This window comes from Pelodiscus sinensis, chromosome 6 (assembly GCF_052426305.1).
Source record: "Pelodiscus sinensis isolate ZL-2025 chromosome 6, ASM5242630v1, whole genome shotgun sequence".
NCBI lineage: Eukaryota > Metazoa > Chordata > Testudines > Trionychidae > Pelodiscus > Pelodiscus sinensis.
This window is the reverse complement of record NC_143057.1, coordinates 117,033,664-117,057,997: the sequence shown is the minus strand read 5'-3', so window position 1 is coordinate 117,057,997 and position 24,334 is coordinate 117,033,664. Positions and strand designations below refer to the sequence as shown.

Here is a 24,334-nt window from a genome sequence, read left to right as displayed (position 1 = left end):
GTTCACCGGCGGCACGCATGCACAATGCGGGTCTTGAGCGTGCACAGTGCGGAGCTGGCGAGTAGATTTTGCCACCATTTATCAAGCCCTGACTATTAATATTAACATTTTAAACACATGCAACAGTAAATGTATTCTTTATGTTGCATATTTATTATAAACACAGACATCACAATCCAGTATTGCCTTGTCTAATGCTAATACAGAGTAGTGATGTGAAAGTGTAACTTTGTATATGGATAATTGATGAGTCTGGGCTCATGAATTAACATTCACGGTTACACACAGGCTCACAGTACATGTGGGGTACCAGCTTAAAAGCAGGCTCCTGGTGTGCACCAGATCCCAGGAAGTGAAAGGCTGCCCTGCGTGTAACCACTGACTTTTTCAGGGATTACATGGTTACTTAAACGCATTTTAACAGAGATGTGCATAGTGCTTTAAAGACACAGAAAGACAAGATAGGTCCTTGCTCTGAGCATCTTAATATCTAAGAGAGACAAGGCATATGGAGAGTGTGTGTAATCCAAGAATGGAAAAACAAGGAATAGTATTGCACAATAGAATGCCAAGAAACTGTTTAACACATGCACCACAAGGTTTGTGGGAGGGATACGAACGAGGAAAGTAGCCTGCATGATGTTGATGAGAGGGTCATTCTAGGTATACAGGGCAGTCATGAAAGGAAACATGGAAATGACTGTGGAAGGAGGCAAAATGAAGGTGAAGACAGAGGGAAGGCCTTGATGGTGATAATAGCGGGAAATAAGTACATCCAAATTTTTAAGTACTTCAGAAGCAGGAAACCTGCTAAAAAACCAGTGGGGCCCCTACATGACTGAGATGCCAGAGGACCAAAGACAATAAGATCATTGCAGAGTAACTAAATGAATTCTTTGCTTTGCTCTTCATGACTGAGGATATGAAGGTGATTTCCAAACCTAAGCCATTCTTTTTAGGTGACAAATCTGAGGAACTGTCCCAGATTGAGGTGTCATTAGAGGAAGTTTTGGAACAAATTGATAAACTTAATAGTAACTAGATGGCATTCACCCAAGAGTTCTGAAAGAAATCAAATGTGAAATTGCAGAACTATTAACTGTGGTTTGTAACCTATCCTGTAAATCAGCTTCCGTACCTAATGACTGGAAGACAGCTAACTTGACACCAATATTTAAAAAGGGCTCTAGAGGTGATCCTGGCAGTTACTGACTGGTAAGTCTAACATCAGTACCGGGCAAATTAGTTTTAAGTATAGTAAAGAATAAAATTGTCAGACATATGGATGAATATAATTTGTTGGGGAGAAAATCAACATGGTTTCTGTAAAGGGAAATCATGCCTTACTAATCTGCTAGAGTTCTTTGAGGGGGGTCAACAAATATGTGGACAAGGGGGATCCAGTGGATATAGTGTATTTAGACTTTCACAAAGTCCCTCACCAAACGCTCTTAAGTAAAGTAAGTTGTCATGGGGTAAAAGGATTGATAACTGATTAAAAGACAGGAAACAAAGGCTAGGAATAAATGGACAGTTTTCAGAATGGATAGAAGTAACTAATGGGGTCCCCCAAGGGTCTATTTTAGGACCAATCCTACTCAACTTATTTATAAACGATCTAGAGAAAGAGGTAAACGGTAAGTTGGCAAAATTTGCAGATACCAAACTGCTCAAGATAATTAAGACCAAAGCAGACTGTAAACAAAAAGATCTCACCAAACTAAGTGATTGGGCAAGAAAATGGCAAATGAAATTTAATGCTGATAAATGTAAAGTAATGCACATTGGAAAAAATAATCCTAACTATATATACACAATATGATAGGGACTAATGTAGCTACAACTACTCAAGAGAGAGATCTTGGAGTCATTGTGGATAGTTCTCTGAAAACATCTACTCAGTGTGCAGCAGCAGTCAAAAAAGCAAATAGAATGTCAGAAATCATTAAAAAAGGGATAGAGAATAAGACAGAGAACATCTTATTACCTCTATATAAAACCATGCTACGCCCACATCTTGAATACTGTGCAGAGATGTGGTCGCCTCATCTCAAAAAAGATATATTGGCATTGGAAAAGGTTCAGAAAAGGGAAACAAAAATTATTAAGGGTTTGGAATGGGTCCCATATGAAGAGAGATTAAAAAGACTTGGGCTTTTCAGCTTACAAAAGAGGAGACTAAGGGGGTGATTTGATAGAGGTCTATAAAATCGTGACCGGTGTAGAAAAAGTGAATAAGGAAACGTTATTTGCTTATTTCCACAACAGAAGAACTAGGGATCAACAAATGAAATTAATAGGCAGCAGGTTTAAAACAAACAAAAGAAAGTTTTTCTTCACTCCTTGCCAGAAGATGTGGTGAAGGCTAGGACTTAATAGGGTTCAAAAAAGAGCTAGATAGATTCATAGAGGTTAGGTCCATCAATGGCTATTAGTCAGGATGGCTAAGAATGGTGCCCCTAGTCTCTGTTTCTCTGGCGGTGTGTGACAGGGGAGGGATCACTTGAAGATTACCTGTTCTGTTCACACCCTCTCAGGCATCTGGTATTGGCCACTGTTGGAAGACAGGATACTGGGCTAGATAGACCTTTTGCCTGACCCAGTATAGCCATTTTTATGTAAATAAAAAACTCAGGCAAATGCTCAGCACTTTGACAATCAGAACCCCTGTAAGGTGCCTCAAAATGAGCATCCAAAACATGAAGACTGCCACAATTGCTAATCATTTTTTAAAACCTTGGCCTCGAAGAATGCAGGAGCTGAGCCATGGGCAGCCTTGAAGAGTCAGTCTCTGGCCATGACAAACGTTATATTGCCCTATACATACCATGCATTTACTAATTCACAAATTATACCATTTATTACTGTCAGGATCCCTGCCTCATGAAGCTTTCCGACCTATTATAATTTCTAATGTCTATGTCCCTCAGGCAGCTGTCTTACTACTTTTACCCTCAAATCCATTCACCACTTCTATTTCCAATCTCTGCATATATGATATTTCACACACAGAGACAAGAGACAGACACTTTTGCTTCTCTATATCCATTCTGGAAGTGAGATGTGTCAGCAGAACAAGGATAGAGAAAAACTCAAAAGACACTTAAAACTTAGTCATGTTTTAGTTCTAGATATGACTCACAAACAGCACTGGTCTCATTGGTCAGTTACAGCCTGAGGTAATCAAGTGTCAATGCAGACATTTTAATATTTATCTATTGCCACTGATGCCAGTGACCACAAGATAGCAGTTCTTGGCAAGGATAGAGTAAATTGTGCTTTAATGGATCCATCCTCTTATCTCTAAGAGAACCCACATGGTAGCACTAGGAAATTGCTCATCTTCCCCAAGAATCTCTCTTTTGGAGGATATCATAAAGTTCTTCCTATTCAGTATGCTTGTGATGCACTAAGAGTATATAGTGACAATCTGGGGCTGTAGTGCTTTTAATTTGCAGATAATAGCTCTATAATTGTGTGTAGTATCATACCTGTTGAGTTGCTTAAACGGCTAATTCCTGGATCTAAAAGGGAGGGCATCTGGCAATAAGGCACTCAGATAATATGGTAATAGGCACAATATAAGTAGCTAGATAGACTGCAGAGAGCATTTCCAGTGAATGAACCTCAGTTTTGGAGTCTGCCTCCCAACACTGTCCTTCAGAACATTAAGCTCATATATTCCCCTCTGAAATTACATGTTTTTCCAGAATTGTGGGCTGAGTAAGTTTTATGTGGATAACTGGAGAGTTTTGATTGGTTTGTGTCATAATTTTGTATATTTTATTATATAATTCTTCTACATGCACCAGGGCTCTGGATGGCCATAGCTGTAAAAAATATATATATATATATATTCTTGGTGCAGTTGACCGTATCCTAGAGGTGACAATTTACTGTATGTAGAAGAGGTCTGCTGTTGTATATTCTTTTATCACCTCCTGCAGGCTCATTTCCAAAGCATTCATAATGATTTAGAGTTGGCATACAATTTCACAACAATCATTAATATTAGTCATTTATTAGCGGATATAAATCCACAACACAAAACAGGGTAAATAAAAGCTAGTGACAACCACTAACAAAGTAGTGATGGTGTTAGCATTGGGGAATGCTTGGCATTCTGTCTTGATGGGCACCAGGCTATAGTGGCAGAGTTCATGTGTTATATTTATGTAAACAAATACATACATTTAGGTAGCAAGTTTCATTAAATAATATTGAAGAGGCAGATTATTTCCCGGGTTGTTATACTACAGATACAGTATCTATTTGGGATCTGAGAGACTGTTTTAGTGCTTTGAAGAGCGCAGAGAACTCAAAGCTTCTTTCTCTCTCTGCAAAAGTAGTAAGAGTTTGAGCAAGTCGTCTTTATTCTTTACTTGCTTAAAATACAGTATCTTTCACAGCATGTAAAGTAAGTTCCTCACACTAACAATATCCTGTTTCTTCATTGTTATCCAAGAACCTCAGCAAAAGGCAAGAGGAAATGAGTTATTTTTTCAAACCCACACCCTAACTTTTCTCTTAAGAGCCAACTAAATGTCCTATCAGTTCACAAAATCTCTCAAGTCTGAGATGTCTTTGGAATAGTATTAATTGCTTGATTTCTATAACACTTCAAAGCCTTTATCAACTCACTATCTCATTAACCCTCAAAACTTCCTTTATGATAGCTATATATTATCCTCCCTATGTTACCAATGGAGAAGCTGAAGTAAAAATAATAATAAAAAAGTAGTAGTAAAATGCCCAAGATCACAGGTAATCAGGGTCAGGGCTGGAGTTAGAAATATGACTTCCTGATTCCTAGCCCCATGATGAAACTGTCACCAAACCACACCTGTCTCAATTAGTTTGGCATACAAATAGTATGAGATAAGATTAAGAGATACTAATATTTTGTGATAATTATAGATGATGATCAATACCTACAGCACTGAGGATAATTAAGAAGGTCTGAAAAGAGTGAAAATCTTCAAACCAGAGAAAAGTCCTGATGAAAACTACTTTGCTAACCTCTAGACTCTCTCATCCTCTTTTCCCCTCAAGATATCTACCTACCTACCTAGGACGCATATCAGCCTTCCCTCTACTTGTAACAGTTATAAACTGGAAGCACTTGGAATAGACCTCCAGTCTACAAGACTGAAAATGAGTAAGGAAACAATAGATCTGGGATAACGGCACGCATCAGCTCAGGTTCTTTTCCCTTCCCAAATCCAGACGTCTTATTTACACAGTAAATTGTTCATTTGAAGGCAGATTTTCAGCTTGTCTAAAGCTTGGCTTTAAAAACTGTTCACCTGCAGTGAAAATGCAGTGTTATGTCTACAGTCATAAATACTGCTAATTTAGTAATATCATCAGCACCATCTAGTGCTTTGCAGACAGCATCAGTTAAAATTGAGCTAGAGGTGTTTAGTGTGCAGTGAGTTCAAGTGCAGATTAAACAAAGTGTCTCAGTCTATTTTGGAAGGGACAGTTCATCTCATGAAGAGAAAGAAAGCAGCTCTGGAAGGAAGAGCTACTTCCAAAAACAAGCTTTTCTGAAAAATATTATGAGCTGCTTTGGCAGCAAAAGGAACTTAAATATAAAATGCAGAATAAGGCAGTGGGATCTGGAGTAATTTATTTCTTCAACATGTGAGTATGGAAAAGTGCACAATATTAATCCTCCTGCACAGAAATGGAAGACATAATGAATTTCCCCCCAAGAAAACAGAGGTGGAGGAAAAGGAGGAGTAAGGAGAAGGGAAGGAACAGCAGAATGAGAGAGAGAGAAAAGAAAGGTTTCCTCTTTCCCTCTTCTTGTCTGATTTTCCTTTTTCTTCCTATAATGTAAATGCTCAGATAATTAGGCTGCTAAAACCTCCCCTATCAATTTCTACTTCTGAAGTATTGGTGAGTGGGTGTGATAATTTGATCTAACTATTAATTTCACAAAATTCCTGGGATGTAATGAAATTAGGCAAAGGAAAAGGTATGCTGAATATTGGGAATAACCGCTGCTCACTTGTGTCTGCTGGAATGTGGAACAGAAAAATGTTGCGAAGCCCCATCACTCAAGACACTTAATTCATTAGAATAATAATTTGCACTTTTTCGAGCACCCTCTATCTGGGAAATCAACTGGTAAAATATTAATTCGGCCTCATAGCACCACCTAAAGGTAGTATTGTTATCCCCATTTATCAGTGGCAGAATTACAAAAAAGTCTCTGAATTTATATAGTTTAATCACAGGTCTACTTCTGCCTACTCAAGACTAGACTGCACACAACAAATAAGAAACATATAATAGGGAAATAATCCTTCATGGGCAGGGTCTGGGTGGATAGACTAATGAAATGATCATAGTGTTGGGTTTTCCGTAATTAATTTCTGTGATATGTAATTTATATGTCTTATTAATGTACTCAAATTCAGAACAGTTAAAGCTCAAATACACCGGGATCTCCTTACCACATTCTTTCATAAGAATGCTTATGCGTCAATATTGCAATGAATCAATGGAACACCAAAATCCCAGTAGAAACAGGAAGACCTGCCCCTTAAGCCATATATATAACGTTGGCAGAGAGGGGGCTGAAATATCATGGGAGACTTCAAAGTTTCATGCTGCCAGTACTAAAGTATTCTTAGACTTCATAAAAATTATTTATGACAATTTCCTAACTCACGAAGTGTTGCATCCAATGTGGGGGACTGTATATTACAAATCAATTCCCTTTCATAGCAGAACTAAAAATTATTTGGTTGAATAACTGCAAGTGATCATGACTTGACTGCATTTGCTCTATGTAAGCAAAGTAAAGTGCAGACCAGTAAAATAAATATAGTGCTTTAAAGGGATCAATTTCAAAAGGTTTAAAATAATATAAGCACAATTAGTTGGGATAAAGAATTTAAAAAACGGTCAATGATAATTGGAAATGGTTTTAAAACTTTGTATTAAACACCCAAAATACCACAATTGAGAAAGAAGGCAAAGATGTGTTTAAAAATGCAAAGCCAATACAAACCTGTCTTAGAAGGGAAGTGAAAACAGCTATAGCTTTTAAAAAATAGGACAAATAGGGGAAAAAAACCAGAAATCGATGGCAACAAATGTAAGTTAGAAACTATGAATATTGATATATGATTCTAAAGAACACAAGCAGAAATCAATGGCTAACAAAGACAAAGAAAATAAGGAGTTTTTAAAGTATATAAAGAACTAGTCCTACCAACGATATCAGAGTAACACTGGAAATGGTAGAGCCATCAATAGCAATGCAGGAAAGGCAAAAGTGTTCAATAAATATTTCAGTTCTGTGTTTGTTAAAAAAACAGATGATGCATTTATAACTTATGATGAAATACTTTCCATTATAGCAACCAATGAGGACATTAAAAATAGCTACTAAAGTTAAATGCTGAATATAATACACATTTTTGATGCAACATACTTGAGACTTCTGTAAAGCAGTTGGCTTGATTCCACATGACATTTTTATTAAGAAATTAGAATCACAGAAACCCAACGTGCCATACACTAAACAGATTAAATACTGGCTAATTGCTAGGTCTCAAAATGTAATTGTGAATGGTGAATCATGATCAAGTAGGTACATTTTTATTGGTCAGTCATGGGGATCAATTCTTGGCATTATACTATAAATTTTTTTTTTAATCAATGACATGGAAAAAACAAAGTCATTACCAATAAAAATCTACAACAAAACTATTCTGCTGGAAGTCATATTAGATAATGACATTCAATGGTCCCTTCTGCCCTTAAAAACAATCTATAAATCTATGGAATGCCCCACTATAAATCCTAAATGAAAAGAAAGAAAAGGCTGTAGCAAAATTTGCATACATTCTTATTTTATGGTTTATCATTGTACATAATCTAAAGAAAGAGGCCAACAATTCAAACAAAGCTTTGTGGTAGGTGGGTTTTCTGGTGTAAAGAAAATCAGAATAATTAAATTGAGTAAACTGGCAAAGGTCTCATCAGAACTAAACTCTTGCATTTGCACCCTCACAGACTCTCACAAACATACAGAAAGACAATGGTAGCACTGGATCTATACTGCTATTATCAATGCCCCTTTTATAATTAAAGCTGCAATGATTAATCCATCTACTGTATTTATAGTTACATCAATCATTTATTTTTATTTGAAAATGTTTAACTGGATACTCAAGTAGGCTGTGACATTAGCGTTCCAATCTTGCAGCTGAATGCATGTCAGCAGAAGGACTCCTGTGCGAATAAGACTATAGGACTGAGACCCTGGGAACATCAAATTCTAAATTTCCCTGTCTCCCCTGATGGCGGAAGTAAAAAATGACACTGACACTTGGAGTCTAGGTGATGGGGAAGGTGGTTGAGTTAGCAACAGCAGCAGAGAAGAGAGGAATAATAGAAGGTTTGGGGAGGGGCTCAGAGTTCCCCAAATTGAGTTTAAAGCATGTGCCAGAATGTACAGGAAGAGATGAGAGGTTGAAAGAAGGGTCACAGTCAGAGGAGGAAAGGTAAACAGAGTTACTGGAACAGACAGACAGACCGACCGACCGACAGACACACACTTTCTCTTCCTCACCGCCCCCATTTTTAAGGAAAGCAGTTAATTTTAATTTATCAGACCAGTTAAAAACATCAGACCAGTAAAATTTTTGAGTATGGGAATACTCAAGGACTACAGCATTGTTTTTAATAACTTATTTGGTGTGTGGAGACCCAAGAGGTCTTCAGGTCCGCCCTTAGGGCAAGGCGAGCAAGGCGGCTCCCTTGGGCCCTGTGCCTTCAGAGCCCCACACTACCCAGTGCCCACGCACCCAGCTGCTTGCTTGCTGCTCTGGCTGGGAGTCATCCGGTTGCGTGGCGCAGCCTTCCACAGTGTGCTGCTGTGGCCTCACAAACTCTTTGGCAGGGCTTAGAGGTCTTAATAGCCTATAGGTTACCAGGTGGCTTCAAAGAAAATACTGGACACACTTGATCTCAGCTGGGGGGCGGGGGAACCAGACGGGAGGGGAGCAAGGCTGGCTGGGAGGAGGGGGGCAGGAGGGAGAACTGGCTGCGGGAAGCAGGGCAGTGGGGCTGGCTGGGGGAGGACTGGCTGGCAGGAAGCAGGACTGGCCGGGAGAGGAGTGGGGGGAGAGAACGATCTGGCGGGCAGCAGGACTGACCCGGGAGCATGCAGATCCCAGGGCTCTGCCCATCCCTCGCACAGTCCCGGCAAAGCACGAGTGAGTCCTGCTCTGGGGATTCCATCCCCCTGCATAGTTGCGTACTGCCTGGCTGGTAGAGATGCTCACACAGTGCGAGCGTGTCTACCAGCCAGGCAGTTCGCAACTACGTACTCATACTCCTAATAAGAATAAAACTTACCTAATTAGAAAATATCGGACATTTTATATGTCCAGTATTTTCTCAATGTGTTTCCCGGACAGAACCCTCAAATACCGGACTGTCCGGTTCAAAACCAGACCCCGGGAACCCTAACTGACTACTGGGCCAGAAATTCGATGAATGGGTTTTATGTACTCTTATAGTAATATTCTCTGAATTACTGTTTTTCTCTTTCATTTTCACATGCTAAGGGTATTACTGTCATTTTAAATATGTAATAAAGTTACAGAAATAAATACATTATACACAATATAGAAACTCACCTTAAATAACTTGTATTTGACCATTATAATTCCATTAGAAAAGTACCCCTTAATATAGGCAAATCATGAGAATAGCATAAACACAACATTTTACCTCTTCTAAAGTTTATCCATAAGGTGGTAATATGTCCTTTATGGTAGAGCTGTACTATTTGTTTTTGAGCTATTGTTTAATGCAATGGTTCCCAACCTTTTTTATACCAGGGACTAGCAAACTCATTCACAAACTTTGGGCATGCCAGTAACATTTTATTTGCAAACTTGAGTATTCATTATGCAAATGATGAATATTCAAATATGAAACTAAAATGTTAGCAGTCTGCTAAAATTTGTGAATGGGTTTACCAGTTCGTGGAATAAAAAGCCCCGGCCACCAGAGCCCCCAGTGCCAGCCCTAACCCCCAGAGCCCCTCACCTCTCCAGTGACAGCCACTGACTCCAAAGTCCCCTGCACTCAACCCCCGCCAGTGCCAGTCTCCCCGCCTCAAACGCCTCAGTGCCAGCCTCCTGTTTCCAGAGCCCATTGCAGCCAATCCCCCCAGGTTTCCCCATGCCAGTCTCCAATATTAGCCTTGTCCCCAGTGACAGCCCTGCTCCCCTAGCTCCCTCACTAATAGCCCCACCCCCAGAATCTCCCAAGTGCCAGCTCCCCATCCTGGACATCACAGTGCCCCTCAGTGTCAGCTCCTCTGCCTCTTAGAGCCCCTCAGAACTAGCCCCACCCCAGCCTCCCATCTGAGAGCTGAGCATAGAGCATGGCAGGAGGGCTGCATGGACCCCGCAGTGTGCCTGGCCCCTGCTAAGAACCACATAGCCAGGCTCCACATGGCTCTTGGCCCCAGCTGAGTGCCGTGGCAGCCGGGTCCCAACTCAGTGCAGCGGCAGCACTCTGCCAGGGCCAAGCATTGCATGGAGCCCAGCTGCTGAGCCGGGGCCAAGCATTGCATGGAGGCTTCCCCTCCCCCGTTCCTACCTCGCCCCCCTCATCTAGCCCTGCTGCTGCCTCTCAGTGCCTGCTGAGCACCGCCACAGCCAGGCTCCACTAGGCATTAGGCCCTGGCCAAGTGCTGCAGCTGCCCATCATGTGGCCCTGCTAGCTGAGCCATGTAGCGGACGCCACTGCGGCCCCAACTCTAGACATAGCACACCCGGTTGCCTGCTAGGCAACTCTCCATGCTTCTGCTTGGGGAACCCCAGCGGGCAGGGCTCATTAGCAGCTGGGGCATGGCCTGGCAGTGTGCATAGGGACCCATTAAAAACAATACTACTCCCTCTGTTGGCTCTTGAGTCACAATACAAAATTATTCTCCAGGTTTTACTGTTCTAAGCTTTGTTGTTTTCAGTATTTTTGTTGCCATGTTGGTCCCAAGATATTTGAGAGACACGGTGGGTGAGGTAATAGTTTTTATTGGTCCAACTTCTCTGGGTGACACAGGCAAGCATTAGAACTGCACAGAGCTCTTCTTCAGGTCTGGACAAGGTAACCAGAAGATATATCTCTCACGGGTCCTATGCATGCCTATTCCAATATGATATATACCTCATCCAGAGAACCAAATGCCCCAACAACAACTGCGTGGTTGAAATCAGGTAATTGCTACTCTTTCACATGAATTCACAAACCTTGTCTCCTTCACCAATAGAAGTTGGTCCAATAAAATATATTACCTCATCCTGCTTATGTCTCTGTTTTGAATTTTTGGAAAAAAAACTCAATGGCCTCCAGTTATTAGTTCAGTACACTCATTTTTATTCATTAAACAAACAGATTCCTTTACCTGGCCCTAGTTTAAACGTAAATGGGGCATGAATAATTGACGCAGCATAAAAACCATCTACAATATATTAACTCAAGTGGATTTCAGTTCTGACACGTAAATGAAAAAGCACATGTGTATCAAACTAGTATGAGTAATAGTCAGTAGATTCCGAAGGTATTGAAAACGGCTAATTAAAGCTAATAAAAACTATTTCTTGCTAATTACACAAAATTGAGTCTAAAGTTTAATCTACACAAAGAAAAAACATTCTTTTTCAACTGAAGGCATAAATGAACATCTAGTTCCTGGATACCTTCTAATGAACCAACTGGCACTCAAATCAGCAGAGAAATCACAGTGGCAAACAACAAAAGCCCTCCCTATGAATTTTACCTTTTGAGTGGGAGTGTTGATTTTTTAAATTTATTTGTAGGTTGAAGGCATGGAAACATTGGGTGGTGATAAGGGTGCTTCGTTGCAATTCCTGCATGGAACATGCCTTCAGGAGGCAGTTGTTCAGGGAAGGAAAAATAATGATGCCCTTCTTTCTGAGTTGCTCAGTCACTGCCACCAGGATTTTGGGAAAGACTCTCAGTGCTGTGAAGAGGCCAAAAGATAAGACTTTGTACTGGTAGGGATTGTGATGTAGGGCAAACCAGAGAAAACATCTGTGACCCGGGTGCATGGAAACATGGAAGTATGCATCTTGAAGATCGAGGGATAAAAACAAATCTCCCTGCTCTAGTGCTGAATAATAGTGGTTAGGGTCATTATTTTAAACGTCTGCTTTTTAACATATCTGTTGAGACCTGTGAGACCAAGAATTGGGTGCCATCCCCCATTCTTTTTTGTGAGAAAACAATAATAGAATCCTTTCCCTTAGTATTGGGTTGGAATGGGTTCTCTGGCCTCCAATTGGAGGGGATGTTGCATTACCTGGTAATATGATAGGTCATGAGTGATCCCTGAAGAGGGACAGATTGGAGTGTTGGATTGAGGATACTGATCTGAAAGAGATGGTGTAACCCAATCAGTTTGCAACACCCATTTATCTGAGGTGATGGTATGCTAATTGTTGAAGAATGGGAAGAGATGGTGACTGAATAGTTTAAGGGATGGTGATAGATCTGGAGATAATGAGTGGAGCTGGATGTGTGAGTGGGATGCAGTACTTCCTATCCACTTTTTTGCAGGTAGGTGTTATGGTGGCAGGCATTTAACAGATGGTTTTAGCTGTGTCCATAACCACAGCGTTAATCAGGAGGGTGATCTTTGAGGATGTCACTGATTGCAAGATATCAGTGAGCTCATGCTGGTTTTCTGTAACCTCTTCAAGGGCAATACTGATCTCTGCAGCCACCCTTTTGAAGAGGTGTTGAAAAGTGGTGATGTCGTCCCCTACCATAGGAGGGGGCAGTACGAATGGCTTCATCCAGTGACCATGATAAATTAGTATCTGGAGAGGTGTCTGGGACCGGTGGTTGTCCCTGTGCAGGAGTGGTTTCCTTCTGCCCCCATATAGTGGTGTAGAGGAGGAGATTTATTGTGTGACATATTATGATGGTGTTTGCTGGAGAGATGTCTATAGTGAAGTCCCCATGGGCTCCAATACTGACAGTGTCCTCGTTAAGGCATAAACAGTCCCATCCAAGGTGTACTAGAGGGGAAAATCCCTGGCATTGGACAATCTTGATCGTGACCCTGCTGAGGGAACTGGAGAATCGGTGGACAGGGGAATGCTAAGGTGAAAAGACTGCCTCAATGTTCTCCACGTCCTCGCTTGAAAAATGGGTGGGAGAGGCGATGCTGAGGTATCAGTGTGCCTGCAGAAAGATTGGTGCAGAGAAATGGAGAATTAAGAGTCCAGAAAGAAAGAAAGAAAGAAAGAAAGAAAGAAAGAAAGAAAGAAAGAAAGAAAGAAAGAAAGAAAGAAAGAAAGAAAGAAAGAAAGAAAGAAAGAAAGAAAGAAAGAAAGAAAGAAAGAAAGAAAGAAAGAAAGAAAGAAAGAAAGAAAGAAAGAAAGAAAGAAAGAAAGAAAGAAAGAAAGAAAGAAAGAAAGAAAGAAAGAAAGAAAGAAAGAAAGAAAGAAAGAAAGAAAGAAAGAAAGAAAGAAAGAAAGAAAGAAAGAAAGCCCCTGTGATGGGCGGTGCAAGCACGTATGTTGTTGTAGTGTGCTGCATTACTGTCAATGGCAGTGTCACAGGCTTGTCCGATGCCAACAGAAGTGGAAGGCCATTAGCACACCGCCAGTATCAATCAGCAGAGCCATATTGGTAGTAGGTGCCGCCTTCAGTAGTGTGCAGCTAATAAGGCTCCATCGGTGCTAAGTGATGCCATTGCAAGTGAGAGAGGCAACTTAAAGCCTTTTACCTTGGCACCAGAGTGGTGGTGCACCAGTAGCGTTAATGGTCCAAGTGATGCCAGAGATCCCAGGCATGTCATAGGGATTTAACCATGCTGCAGCTGGTACAACTGACACCGAGGTGTTTAGAGATTGCCTGGTGGCCAGAGAAGCCTTCTGAAGCGATGTATGCTATTTCCAAGTCTTCTTGGTCTTGACCAGTTGAGGCTTAGAGTGTGCCGTGGAGGGTTCAGGCAGGGCAAAAGGGACTTCTCCATAAGGATTAATTTTAATTGCAGATCCATGTCTTTCCTTTAACTAGTTGCACTGAACAAATTTCTGGGCAACATGGGTTTCTCCCAAGCAATGGACACACAAAGTGTCTATCCAAAAGAGGGACAGTGTCTTTACAAGATATGCAATGCTTAAAACCTGGTGAACCAGGCAAACTAACTACAGGCAGCACCCCAGCTGCTCTGCCCCAGGCGTCCCCAAGTCAGCCGCTGCTGAAACTGACCAGGGGCTGACTACAGGAAGCCCGAGGCAGAGTTGCTCTGCCCCGGGCTTCCTGGAATCAGCCGCTGATCAGTTTCAGCAGCAGCTGACTTGGGGACGCCTGGGGTTCTTAAGTTGAATCCGTATGTAAGTCAGAACTGGCGTCCAGATTCAGCCGCTGTTGAAACTGATCAGTTTCAGCAGCGGCTGACGCCAATTCCGACTTACATACAGATTCAACTTAAGAACAAACCTACAGTCCCTATCTTGTACGTAACCCAGGGACTGCCTGTATAAGAAAAAACTGGGGAAAGGAAAAAATTTTTGAGGCGAAGCCTTCATATTTTGTTTTGTTTTTTTCTTGGGAGAGAAGAGGTAGGAGGGAGGAAGGGCCAACTGGGGTAACAAACTTATCTAGGCAATGGAAAACTACTACTTACCTAAAAGTTTCCAGAAAGGGATAGTAGAGAAGGAACTAAGAGGAGGATGCACATGTGTGATGTCAGGGCACTGAAGACACATGAGTCAGGCACTATGCCTGCACAGGTCACAAGGATACTGCTTTAAAAACCTCCGATAGATGGAGCAGGGGTGCACTGATATCTACAGTGGAGCACCCATAGAGGCATCTCTCGAGGAATTAGGTTTGTTTAGTTTAGAAAAGACAAGACAGAGGGGACATTACAAGTTTCAAGTACCCAAAAGACACTTACAAGGAGAAGGGAGACAAAAATTTCTTCTGAACCTCTGATGACAGGACAAGCAGCAAGGGTGGCTTAGATTAGACATTAGGAAAAATTTCCTGTCTTAGTGGTTAACTACTGGACCAAGTTACCTAGGGAGGTTGTGGACTCTCCATCACTGGAGATTTTGAAGAGCAGGTTTGACAGACACATGTCAGGGGTGATCTAGATCAGAGGTGAGAAAGATACATATCGCGGGTTGGATCCAGTCTGAAAAGCCACTGGATCCAGCTTGCAGACCCCATTGCCAGGACCCTAGGTACACAGCAGCCGCTGTTTCAAATGCAGGGCTGCTCCGTGTGCCTCTAGGCTCTGGAGGGAAGGGGAGGATTTGTGTGGTCTCCCCACTCCCAAACCAATCCTCAGCTCCTATTGGCCAGAAACAACCAGCCAATAGAAACTGATCCCAGCCAATCTCTTAGTGCCTATTGGCTGGATACAACCAGCCAATAGAAGCTCTTCCCTCTCCTGGAGCTGAGAGCCACATGAAGGAAGCAGACTGCAGTTTTAAGCCATCTGGGGCTGCAGCAGACAGGGAGTCCAACCTGCTTTGGGGCTGTTGCAGGGCTGCTGGCTGGGAGATGCTTAGGTAAGTACCTCCCTCCTAGAGCCTGCCTCTAGCACCCAAACCCCTCCTGTACCCCAATTCCCTCCCCCAGCTCACCATCCAAACCCTTTGCACCCTCCTGTCCTAGGTTACTACTCCCTCCCAGACACTGTACTTTCTCCTACACCCCTCTCCTCCACCCATACCCCCCTCCAAGACTTTGCACCCCAATCCCTTGCCCCAGGTCACAACCCCTCATTCACTCAAACTCCCTCTCAGATCTCACACCATCTCCTTTACCTCAATCTCTTACCCTGTGCACCCTTCTGCACCATCATAGACCCTGCACCTCCTCCACAGAAAACTGCGGCCGTTGGCTACTTTCCAAAATCATGGAGTGCCCCTCTCATCAAAAATTATTGCCCACCCCTGATCTAGATGGTGCTTGGTTCTGCCATGAGTGCAGGGGACTGGACTTGACTCTCCAGTTCCAGTTCTAGTATTATATGATTCTATTGTACCTCTTAATCAGAAGAGTGAAATAATAACCTCTATTTACTCAGCCCAAAAATAAGAGGACAAGGTAATTTCAGCAGATAACTACTGTCCATATTACAAACACAACCATGTCAAAGAACTTTACTACAACACTGCTCCTGTAGCCAGGTTAAAACAAGATTTCAGTCTTTTGGCATAAAATGAACCTTAACCTTATTTTATAACAGCAGCTAGGTCAGATTATGGTGTATCCAAAATCTTTATGGTGGTTGTATTTCTAGTGTAGCCAGAGACTAATTTTTTTAAAGGACCTTTTCTTTATAGATTTCATCAACCTCAAGATTTACAAATGCTATACAAGCAAACATCCATTCATGGATATGCTGTTCAAGGAAGGAGTTGATTTTACAATACATGAAATATTTTAAATTTAGATTACATTTCTAGTAGAAGAACAGTTACAGATAGTTGTATATACTATCTCTGCAACAAATTATTCATTGTATTTGTTGTAGTTCATGGGAATAAGTATAATGTAACAAGTCAGTAAAAGGAACAATTACACACAAACTTCAAGATTCCTGGGAAAACAAATACAAATTTGTTCAGTCTTGTGATTCTTTCTTACCTACTTGCAGTTGTGCAAGTTTTTTACATCTGTAAATCACCAGAGCATTCTTTTTTTAAAAAGTCTCAGACCCTAAAGAGCACAATAATTACATTTACATTGTCTTTAGTTTGTGTGGAAATTAACCTCATTTACACAGAGGAAGCAGTGTTTGCTCTTTGTGCTGTCCCATTTAATTTCAACATTTTAATATTTCCTTATGCATAAAACAAACAAAAATAACCCCAAATAAACAAATGCCTACTTTACTACTAAATTCTGTACCTGAAGTTACTCCATCTATAAATTAAAAAGGAAATTTCTGTTCCCCAGATTACACTGTGTCCCCACTAACACCTATGGAAGCTGCTACACCTCAGATACAAAGTATACTGCAGCACTCTAAGTGCTTGGGGAATGCTAATCCCATTGCTCTGGGGGAACACATGGCACTATAGATGAACCCATCAATCATGGGTCTCCATACCATTCTCAATGGGATGGAAAGTCTTTGCCCAGAGAATACATGAAAATACTTGTTTTTAGTCCATGCTAATGTGTCTTATACTCAGACATTTATTTATACAGCAGGCAGCAACATTTATACAAATACTATAATGGTGCAAAAATAGTATGGACTAATTTCTACTTCAAACTACTCTGAATACTAGAACGTGCATATGTAAACTACCTACCATACATGTGGGAGAACAGCTTTCAGAAGAACAGTAACTGGATTTATACTTGCATTTAACAGCATCTATCCAAGCTCTAGCTGTTTTTCTAATAATAGATAATATACAAAACTTGCCATCAACTATAGTTAAACTCTGACCCCCTGGCTCTACCTCCTGCCCAGTCCTGTCCTCCTCCCCACCAGCTCCTCTCCCATCCCCAGTTCCGCTGCTGAGGGAGCCTTGGCTGTGCAGTAATGGCGGAGGGTGGGGGGGGGGGGAGAAAGAGAATATGTTAATAGTAAGAAAGGATGTAAACTGCATTCCCTTTTTAAATGCCTTGAGAACAGTTGCCACAGGCTGATAGTGGTCAGACAATACAAGCGATAACCACCAAATACCTCCATCCCCCCTTTCCTTCTTTTACAAACCCATTACTTTGAACTAGTGCTTGTTGTTCAGAAAGTGTGATATAAACATGTTTACAGAGCCATAAAACAAGAGGTCACCAAAGCTTTTCAGTCTCAAAATGCGAAAATAGTGTTCAAAAGACACCAGCTAAAGTACATTTTGAAAAAAAAATTAAATTCAACTTCCATAGGCATGAACTGTGTTAATTTTTCTTAACTTTGTCATTCCTAAAAGTTCCTTAATGCCCTTCCTTCTCCATCTCCTTTTTCTGTGATGAATATTCTCTCCTCCAATTTCAAAAATTAAAATGCAATCACTGCTCACAGTACATGTGCACATAAAATGCCTGATGCTATGTGGTACTATGGAGGGAAGCAACACCTCACAGGAACAGATAGATAAACAGTTTCAGAAGACTGACACGCTATTTATACAGTTTTTTGGTGACTGATCATATTGTCCTTATTCAGGGAAAGTCCCATATACTTTAGTGGGAGTTTTGTTGGAGTGAGGAGCACGCTGCTGTAATACAGTAGGAAGTGTACTACCATGAAATTTTGCTAGGCAATGGATTGGTGAACCATTGTAATTCATTGCTTTCCATCCTCACTTCTGATTTTTGGATAAGAAATACATAATATTTGCAAACTTTAAGATAGAAGCTGACCACAGGAGAAAGTTATTGATAATGAATTCTTGCACTCCCACCCACATTCTCAAGCCCTTTCCCTGACTCTACACCACCATCCCCTAACCCCCCAGCAATGCCAGGTAAATCTGCTAGTTATCCATATAAAAAAGAAAAAGCACCAAAAAAAGTCAGTTGAATTTTTTCATGAGCAGTGTCTTCTACTTGAAATATTTCTGTATTTAAACAACCTTATTTTGTCTTATCTTTGTTTAAAAACAAAAACCAAAATCTCAAAACTTTTGGCTGATATACACTGATTTTTCTAAACTGGTATACAAGTCACATTTAATAAAAAAGTAATGTTAAGTTAGCCTACAGTTTATAAAAATGCACATACTATTTACAAGATTCCAGTATCAAGGTTGTTTCCTTCCACTACACATACTAGTACAGGTTGGACCTCCTGGGTCTGGCACTCTCGGGACATGGGTGGTCCCGAAGGAGGGATTTTGCTGGATCAGGGTCAGTCATTGCTGGCCCCCCACCACTGGTCCCCACTAGCACGGCTCAACTCCTGGCTTGGCCTCCCAGCCACCTCCCCACCTGCCACCAGTCCCCACTGCCCTCTCACGGCAGTACACAGTCCCCCTGGGGCTCCCAGCTCCACTGCAGAAAACTACTGACCCGCTGCAGGTGCTTCCATCCCTGCCGCAGCAGTATTGGCCCTACCAGCAGATGTCCTGTGGCAATACCAGGCCTGCCAGCCCACAGTCCCGCTGCCAGGACTCCTGCCTCCCCGCTCCCTGCAGCAAACCACTGCTCAGCCACCACGGTTCCTGTCCCTACCAGCCCTACTGAGGCAGCAGTGGCCCCACCAGCACTGCTGCAGCAGCCCCCAGTTTCACCATCAGGACTCCTGGCCCAATGTAGCAGCCCGCTGCCTGCCGGAGCCTGCTGACATTCCGGCCACCCTGCCTCTAGCTTTGATGGACTCCTGTGGCAGGGCTCCCAGCTGCTGGCCTAGCTGCAGCTATCCTGGCTGGGTTCCCAGCCCCCCGCAAGACTCCTGCCTCTGGCCATCCACTGGGTCTCTCTGGTCCAGCTACATCCATGGTATTGTCGCACCACAAATGTTGCCAAACCAGAGAGTCCCGTTTGAGAGAAGTTCAACCTGTACACTGATATGTTGTTATAAAATTATTGCAAGTATGGCGCTGTTGTCACTTTTTGTATTTATTTTCAAGAACGTATGTTTTGTAGGAAAAAAATGTACGCCTTTTATAAAGAAAATGCAAGATTTCTTGTCCTTTCCAACATAAGTGTAGTTACTCGAAAGTACCACTGATTCTGCTCATGATCCCAGCACTCAGTGTTGGATCATTTGGATTGCACCATTTGAGAAGAGCTTTACCGTGGTGCTGAATGCTTATTGAAAGGGTCTTTCTATTCTGTACAGGTTCTTCTATTGACCCGCACTACTGTAATCAGAGCACTTTCCATTGGATGTGTGTGTCACTAACTGCCAGCACTAGACCAACTAATCTTCCTACCCCCCCATCTTTGTGGCACTAGTCTTGGAAATAGCTGCGAGATATTAAATGTTTGCAATAGAAGTTTGAGGTTAGAGATGAGAAATTCTATCTTCAAGTAGAATAAATAGTTTATTTTTTAGTGGTTTGGTACATTTAATTTAAAACTAAAGCTTAGCTTATATACCCAAAACCCTACAAACAAACACTCTTTGTGTTAAGGAAAGAACTGCCCACCACTCTGCCTAATCCTCTCCTGCAGTAATCTCTTACTCCTACCTGGCTACTTCCAAGTTGTAACCATCTGGCAGAGCTACTATAAACAGGCATGAAAAGTATCTCAGTATTAGTGCTAGCATCATGATGATGTACACATGCATAAGCAAGGACAGACGCACTGTCAAGAACTGATTCCAGTGCTGCTACTGGTGAGAACCACGAAAATATAAATTTAAGACTGGAAAATTTTAAACTAAACAGTTAGCTATGTGATACTTCAAAAATCCCGAGAGTTATTCAAGACTTTTCATCCTTATGTGTTTATGGAGATTTGGTTCATTCTTAGCTTTACTCTTCTTTCACTCTAGAAACCTGGGTTCCAATCACTGATTGAGTTACTTAACACAAACAAGTCTGGAGATGTAAGTATTTGTTCATATTGTAAAACCAACATGAAAATTGGCATAGTCTTAGAAGAGCAGGGAACAAAAAACAAAACGAAAACAAGGACTGAAATTCTTTGGAAATCTTTGAGAAGGAGCTTGCACAGCACCAGCCTACTTGATGCATGCCTCCAGCCAAAGATGTTACCTGCAGGAGCACCAAAAGTATCCAATTTGGATGTAACAGCTGTTCAAGACATTCTAAATATAACACAGAAGGGGCACAAGTTATTGTGTTCAGCTATTCTAGTTTAATACTAGTTCAACTAAATGATTTTCTAGAGTTTGGCAGATTAATTAGTATTTTTAATTAATAAACTACAATTAGGGGCCTCAATCCAAAACATGTCCTTTAGTAATAAAACAGATATTTAAGTAACATATAAAATTATTCCATGTTCCATATTAAACTATGTTATCATGTGTACAGGATTTCAACCCTTAGCAAAGCATAACATTTAGCCCAGGAATTTTTCTTCATTATTATTACTATTACTTTTAAGCAATGTCTGTGCATTCTTTAAGGTATAAAAAACAATTGTTTTCTCTTCTTGCTTTTGGGATAGCTAGATATTCATCTCTTGTTAGGATTCTTTGAAATAATTCCCCATCATTATGGACTACTATAAAATTCATACAAACAGAGCTATTTTAACTTGCATGCCACAATTTCTTCTTTCCTTGATAAACAAGATGGTTTAATTTATGTTAACTGTGTGGTCTGTTGCTATTGTACACTTGCTTTGCTGGGAAACTGCATTTCCATTCTGGATTCTTTCCATATTCTGGTCAATTTTGTCATGTAATTTTTCTTTGTTTTCCTAAAACTTTTACCATCTTAGATAATATATTAAATTATCTAACTAGTCAAGAAAGCAGTATGGGTACTGTATAACTATTTTTATTTCTAAAAAATCTTTCATTTATTCTTCCTATTAGAGTTTTACAAATATTTCTTTCTATTTTACTGTTTTTGTGTATGATCTAATGATTCTGGACTAAAGATGTTGACTTTCTATTGTTATTTGGGGTTAATGGCTATTCATTATTCTCCCCGTTATGTCAAAATGTGTCTACAAAATGTATCTAGTCTACAAAAATGTGTCAAAAACAGCAGCTCTCTGGTATAAGCAATCATGAAAATGAAATGAAGTAAAGTTCAAGAAAAGAGAGAAGGCTCTATCTCCATTCCCTAAATCAACATTGTTGTACAGAATAACTGCAACAACTGGACTCAGGCTTGTGTTTAAGAGAGATGCATCTTTAAACTAGCTCTGCAGTCCAAAGCAATTACATAATTATGCAGTATCTGTGCATTTCAGCTGATTGGCCTTATATTTGAAATATTAAGGCACTTTTGGAAAGATATTAAAATAAAGTACATCTCACGTAAAGATCTAAAGCTTCCAAAGCCTACACACAAATTATGGAACGTTATGCTCAACTTATGGAGATATGCACTATACAACCTAATGTTAGGCCCTCCATTAATACCACACTTGTTATAAAGTATATCAAGGATGCCATTAGTTTTAGGTTATTAAATATACAAACAACCCCATTGCCCATTTAATGTTTTACATCTGTTCACTTAAGCATGCAAAGATCAGTCACACACAGCATGCAGCATGCAATAAATGCAGAGCAGAGGTTAATAACCTGGAAGCATAGGATCTGAGAATGTGAGAACAAGTTAAAGACAAGAGTTCCTCTCCATTGTCACTGAGGGTCGAGAAGCAATGCTGCAGCGTGGAACAGTGAGAGTGAGGGAAATACAGTTTGTCCAAGACATATACATATCTCCGCAAGTGGCGGCAGGTATAACTGAAAGACAAGGGTAAAGGGAGAAAAACAGAAAGAGGAATTTTCTTTTAAGAAAGCCAATTAATGTTTTATTCCCAAAGAGGTTTTTGTGCTGACAGCAGAAGATGCCAAACAGAGCAAAGCAGCAGTTCAAACTAAAACAAAAATTAGAAAGACAGAAAGAACTGATAATCCATGTGCTGGGTCTATTACTAAAGCAAACAGAGTTTGCCAAGTTTGGAGCTTGTAAACAAAAAAAAAATAATAAAAAATATAAAGAAATTTTTAGCTGACTTTTAACTTGGCTTGAAGATATGAACTCATGAGCCTGGACTTGGTTTACAATGTTACCAGAAAAAAAAAAAAAAGAATATTCAACGGAATTTAACTAGCTTCATGGAAAAACACATCTTACCCCAGAGGAGTGAAAAAGTCATGTAGAATTACTGAGTCATTACCTTGAAATACTCATGCATCCTAGAATCCCAGCAGTGGAGACAGCCTATCAGTTATTAAAAACAGCATTGGTCAGTCCTTCCATGAGAAACCTCTTGAAATTATTTTTATGAAATATACACTTGTCTTAAAGTTGGCAGATGGCGGAGGGTTGTGGGAAAATCACTCGGAGATATTTGGCTTTAGTGTTAATACAATGTGGACAGAAACCCAGAAAATATGTTGATCACTCGAGTCAAATTTCATATAGCCTGTGTTAATGCTACTTCACAATATCCTTGCACTCATGAATGTATTAAGAGGACCAGGCCAGCGAACTGTGAGGGGGCAACCAAAAGGGGCAACTGTGTCGGGGCCTGGTACTTTAAGAGGGCCCAGGGTTCCCAGCTGCCACTGCTGCTATAACAGCAACAGCAGCGGTCCTGGGCAGCTCTGAAGGGCTGGCTGAGGGAGGCTACCCTGAACCCTTCCCCTTCCAGGGCCCCAGAGATGCCCCCCCCCCTGCATCTTGTCCAGGGCCCAGTGAAGTCTATTGGCCACCCTGTGGAGGATAAGCTGATCAGTAGAAGTTAATCTATAATATACTGTACTGCTATCACACTATCATGTATCATGGTCTCTACCTCAAATGGTTTACAATCAATCTGGCACTTTATGGGCATGTAGCCAGGCCATCTATTCATTGCATATATGTTGCGGTTCACAGGAGGAGCAAGAACCAATACAGAACAACTCAAGATGTGTCTTCATTGCAAATTTAATCTATCTGCTCTGCCTCATGTGCCAATCACATGTGCTAGCCTAGCCCACATGTAAGCAACCATAAATCAAAACTGTGCACAAGTTGCTGTGCTCTCTCTGGTGCTGCACTCACCAGTGTGTGTTTCTAGGACTCCTGGGGCAATATCTCCTCTAGAAAGCAGAGATGTTCTATGTTGCCTTCCTAGTGTATTCAGACCGAACTTGTCTGTGTCTGAGTGTACAAAGGGATTGTGGGCATGTACTAGACTACAGGATTATTAGCACTTAAGTGATTTAGCCTGAATACTAAAAGTGTGTGGGATTACTAGCTCAAGAGAAAGCAGTACTGGAACTCTAGCCTATATCCCCATCTGGTCTGGCTAGCTTGGGTTCAAAGAAACACCAAATTCAGGAAAGGTTGGGGAGGCAGGGGGGAGAGGAGTTAAGAGACAACACCAAAGAGAGAACCCAAGTTAACCCTGAAGACAAGGCATACTATCAATATACAACCTCCCACCCCAAACCACACTGCAGTTTAGATTATAAGTACTTTAAGATAAGGGCTATGTCTTTGTATGTTTGTATAGTTTCTGGCAGAACAGAGCCTCAGTTCTGATTGAGACCCCTGGGCATTATTAATACACTAGCCAATAGCCCATCATCAGACAGGATTTCCAGGTCTCTCCTCCACGTCCTATTCCCTTTCTATCTCTCTCTTCTCTCCTGAACCTCCGGTCTCTTGCTCTGTCTTTCTCTCTCTTTCGCTCTCCT

At 41.1% G+C, this 24,334-nt stretch overlaps 1 protein-coding gene across 3 annotated transcripts in view; it reads right to left on the bottom strand.

Moving 5' to 3' along the window:
- Positions 1 to 24,334, bottom strand: part of DYM (dymeclin) — a 326,106-nt gene that overhangs the window by 96,084 nt on the left and 205,688 nt on the right. The window contains exon 15 of one of the 3 annotated variants that reach the window (XM_075932691.2): positions 22,223 to 22,387. The exons of the other annotated variants lie outside the window; for them this stretch is intronic. Coding sequence (XP_075788806.1) covers positions 22,223 to 22,387 — 165 coding nt within the window. The remainder of the gene's footprint in view (positions 1 to 22,222; positions 22,388 to 24,334) is intronic. 3 annotated transcript variants of the gene reach the window in all.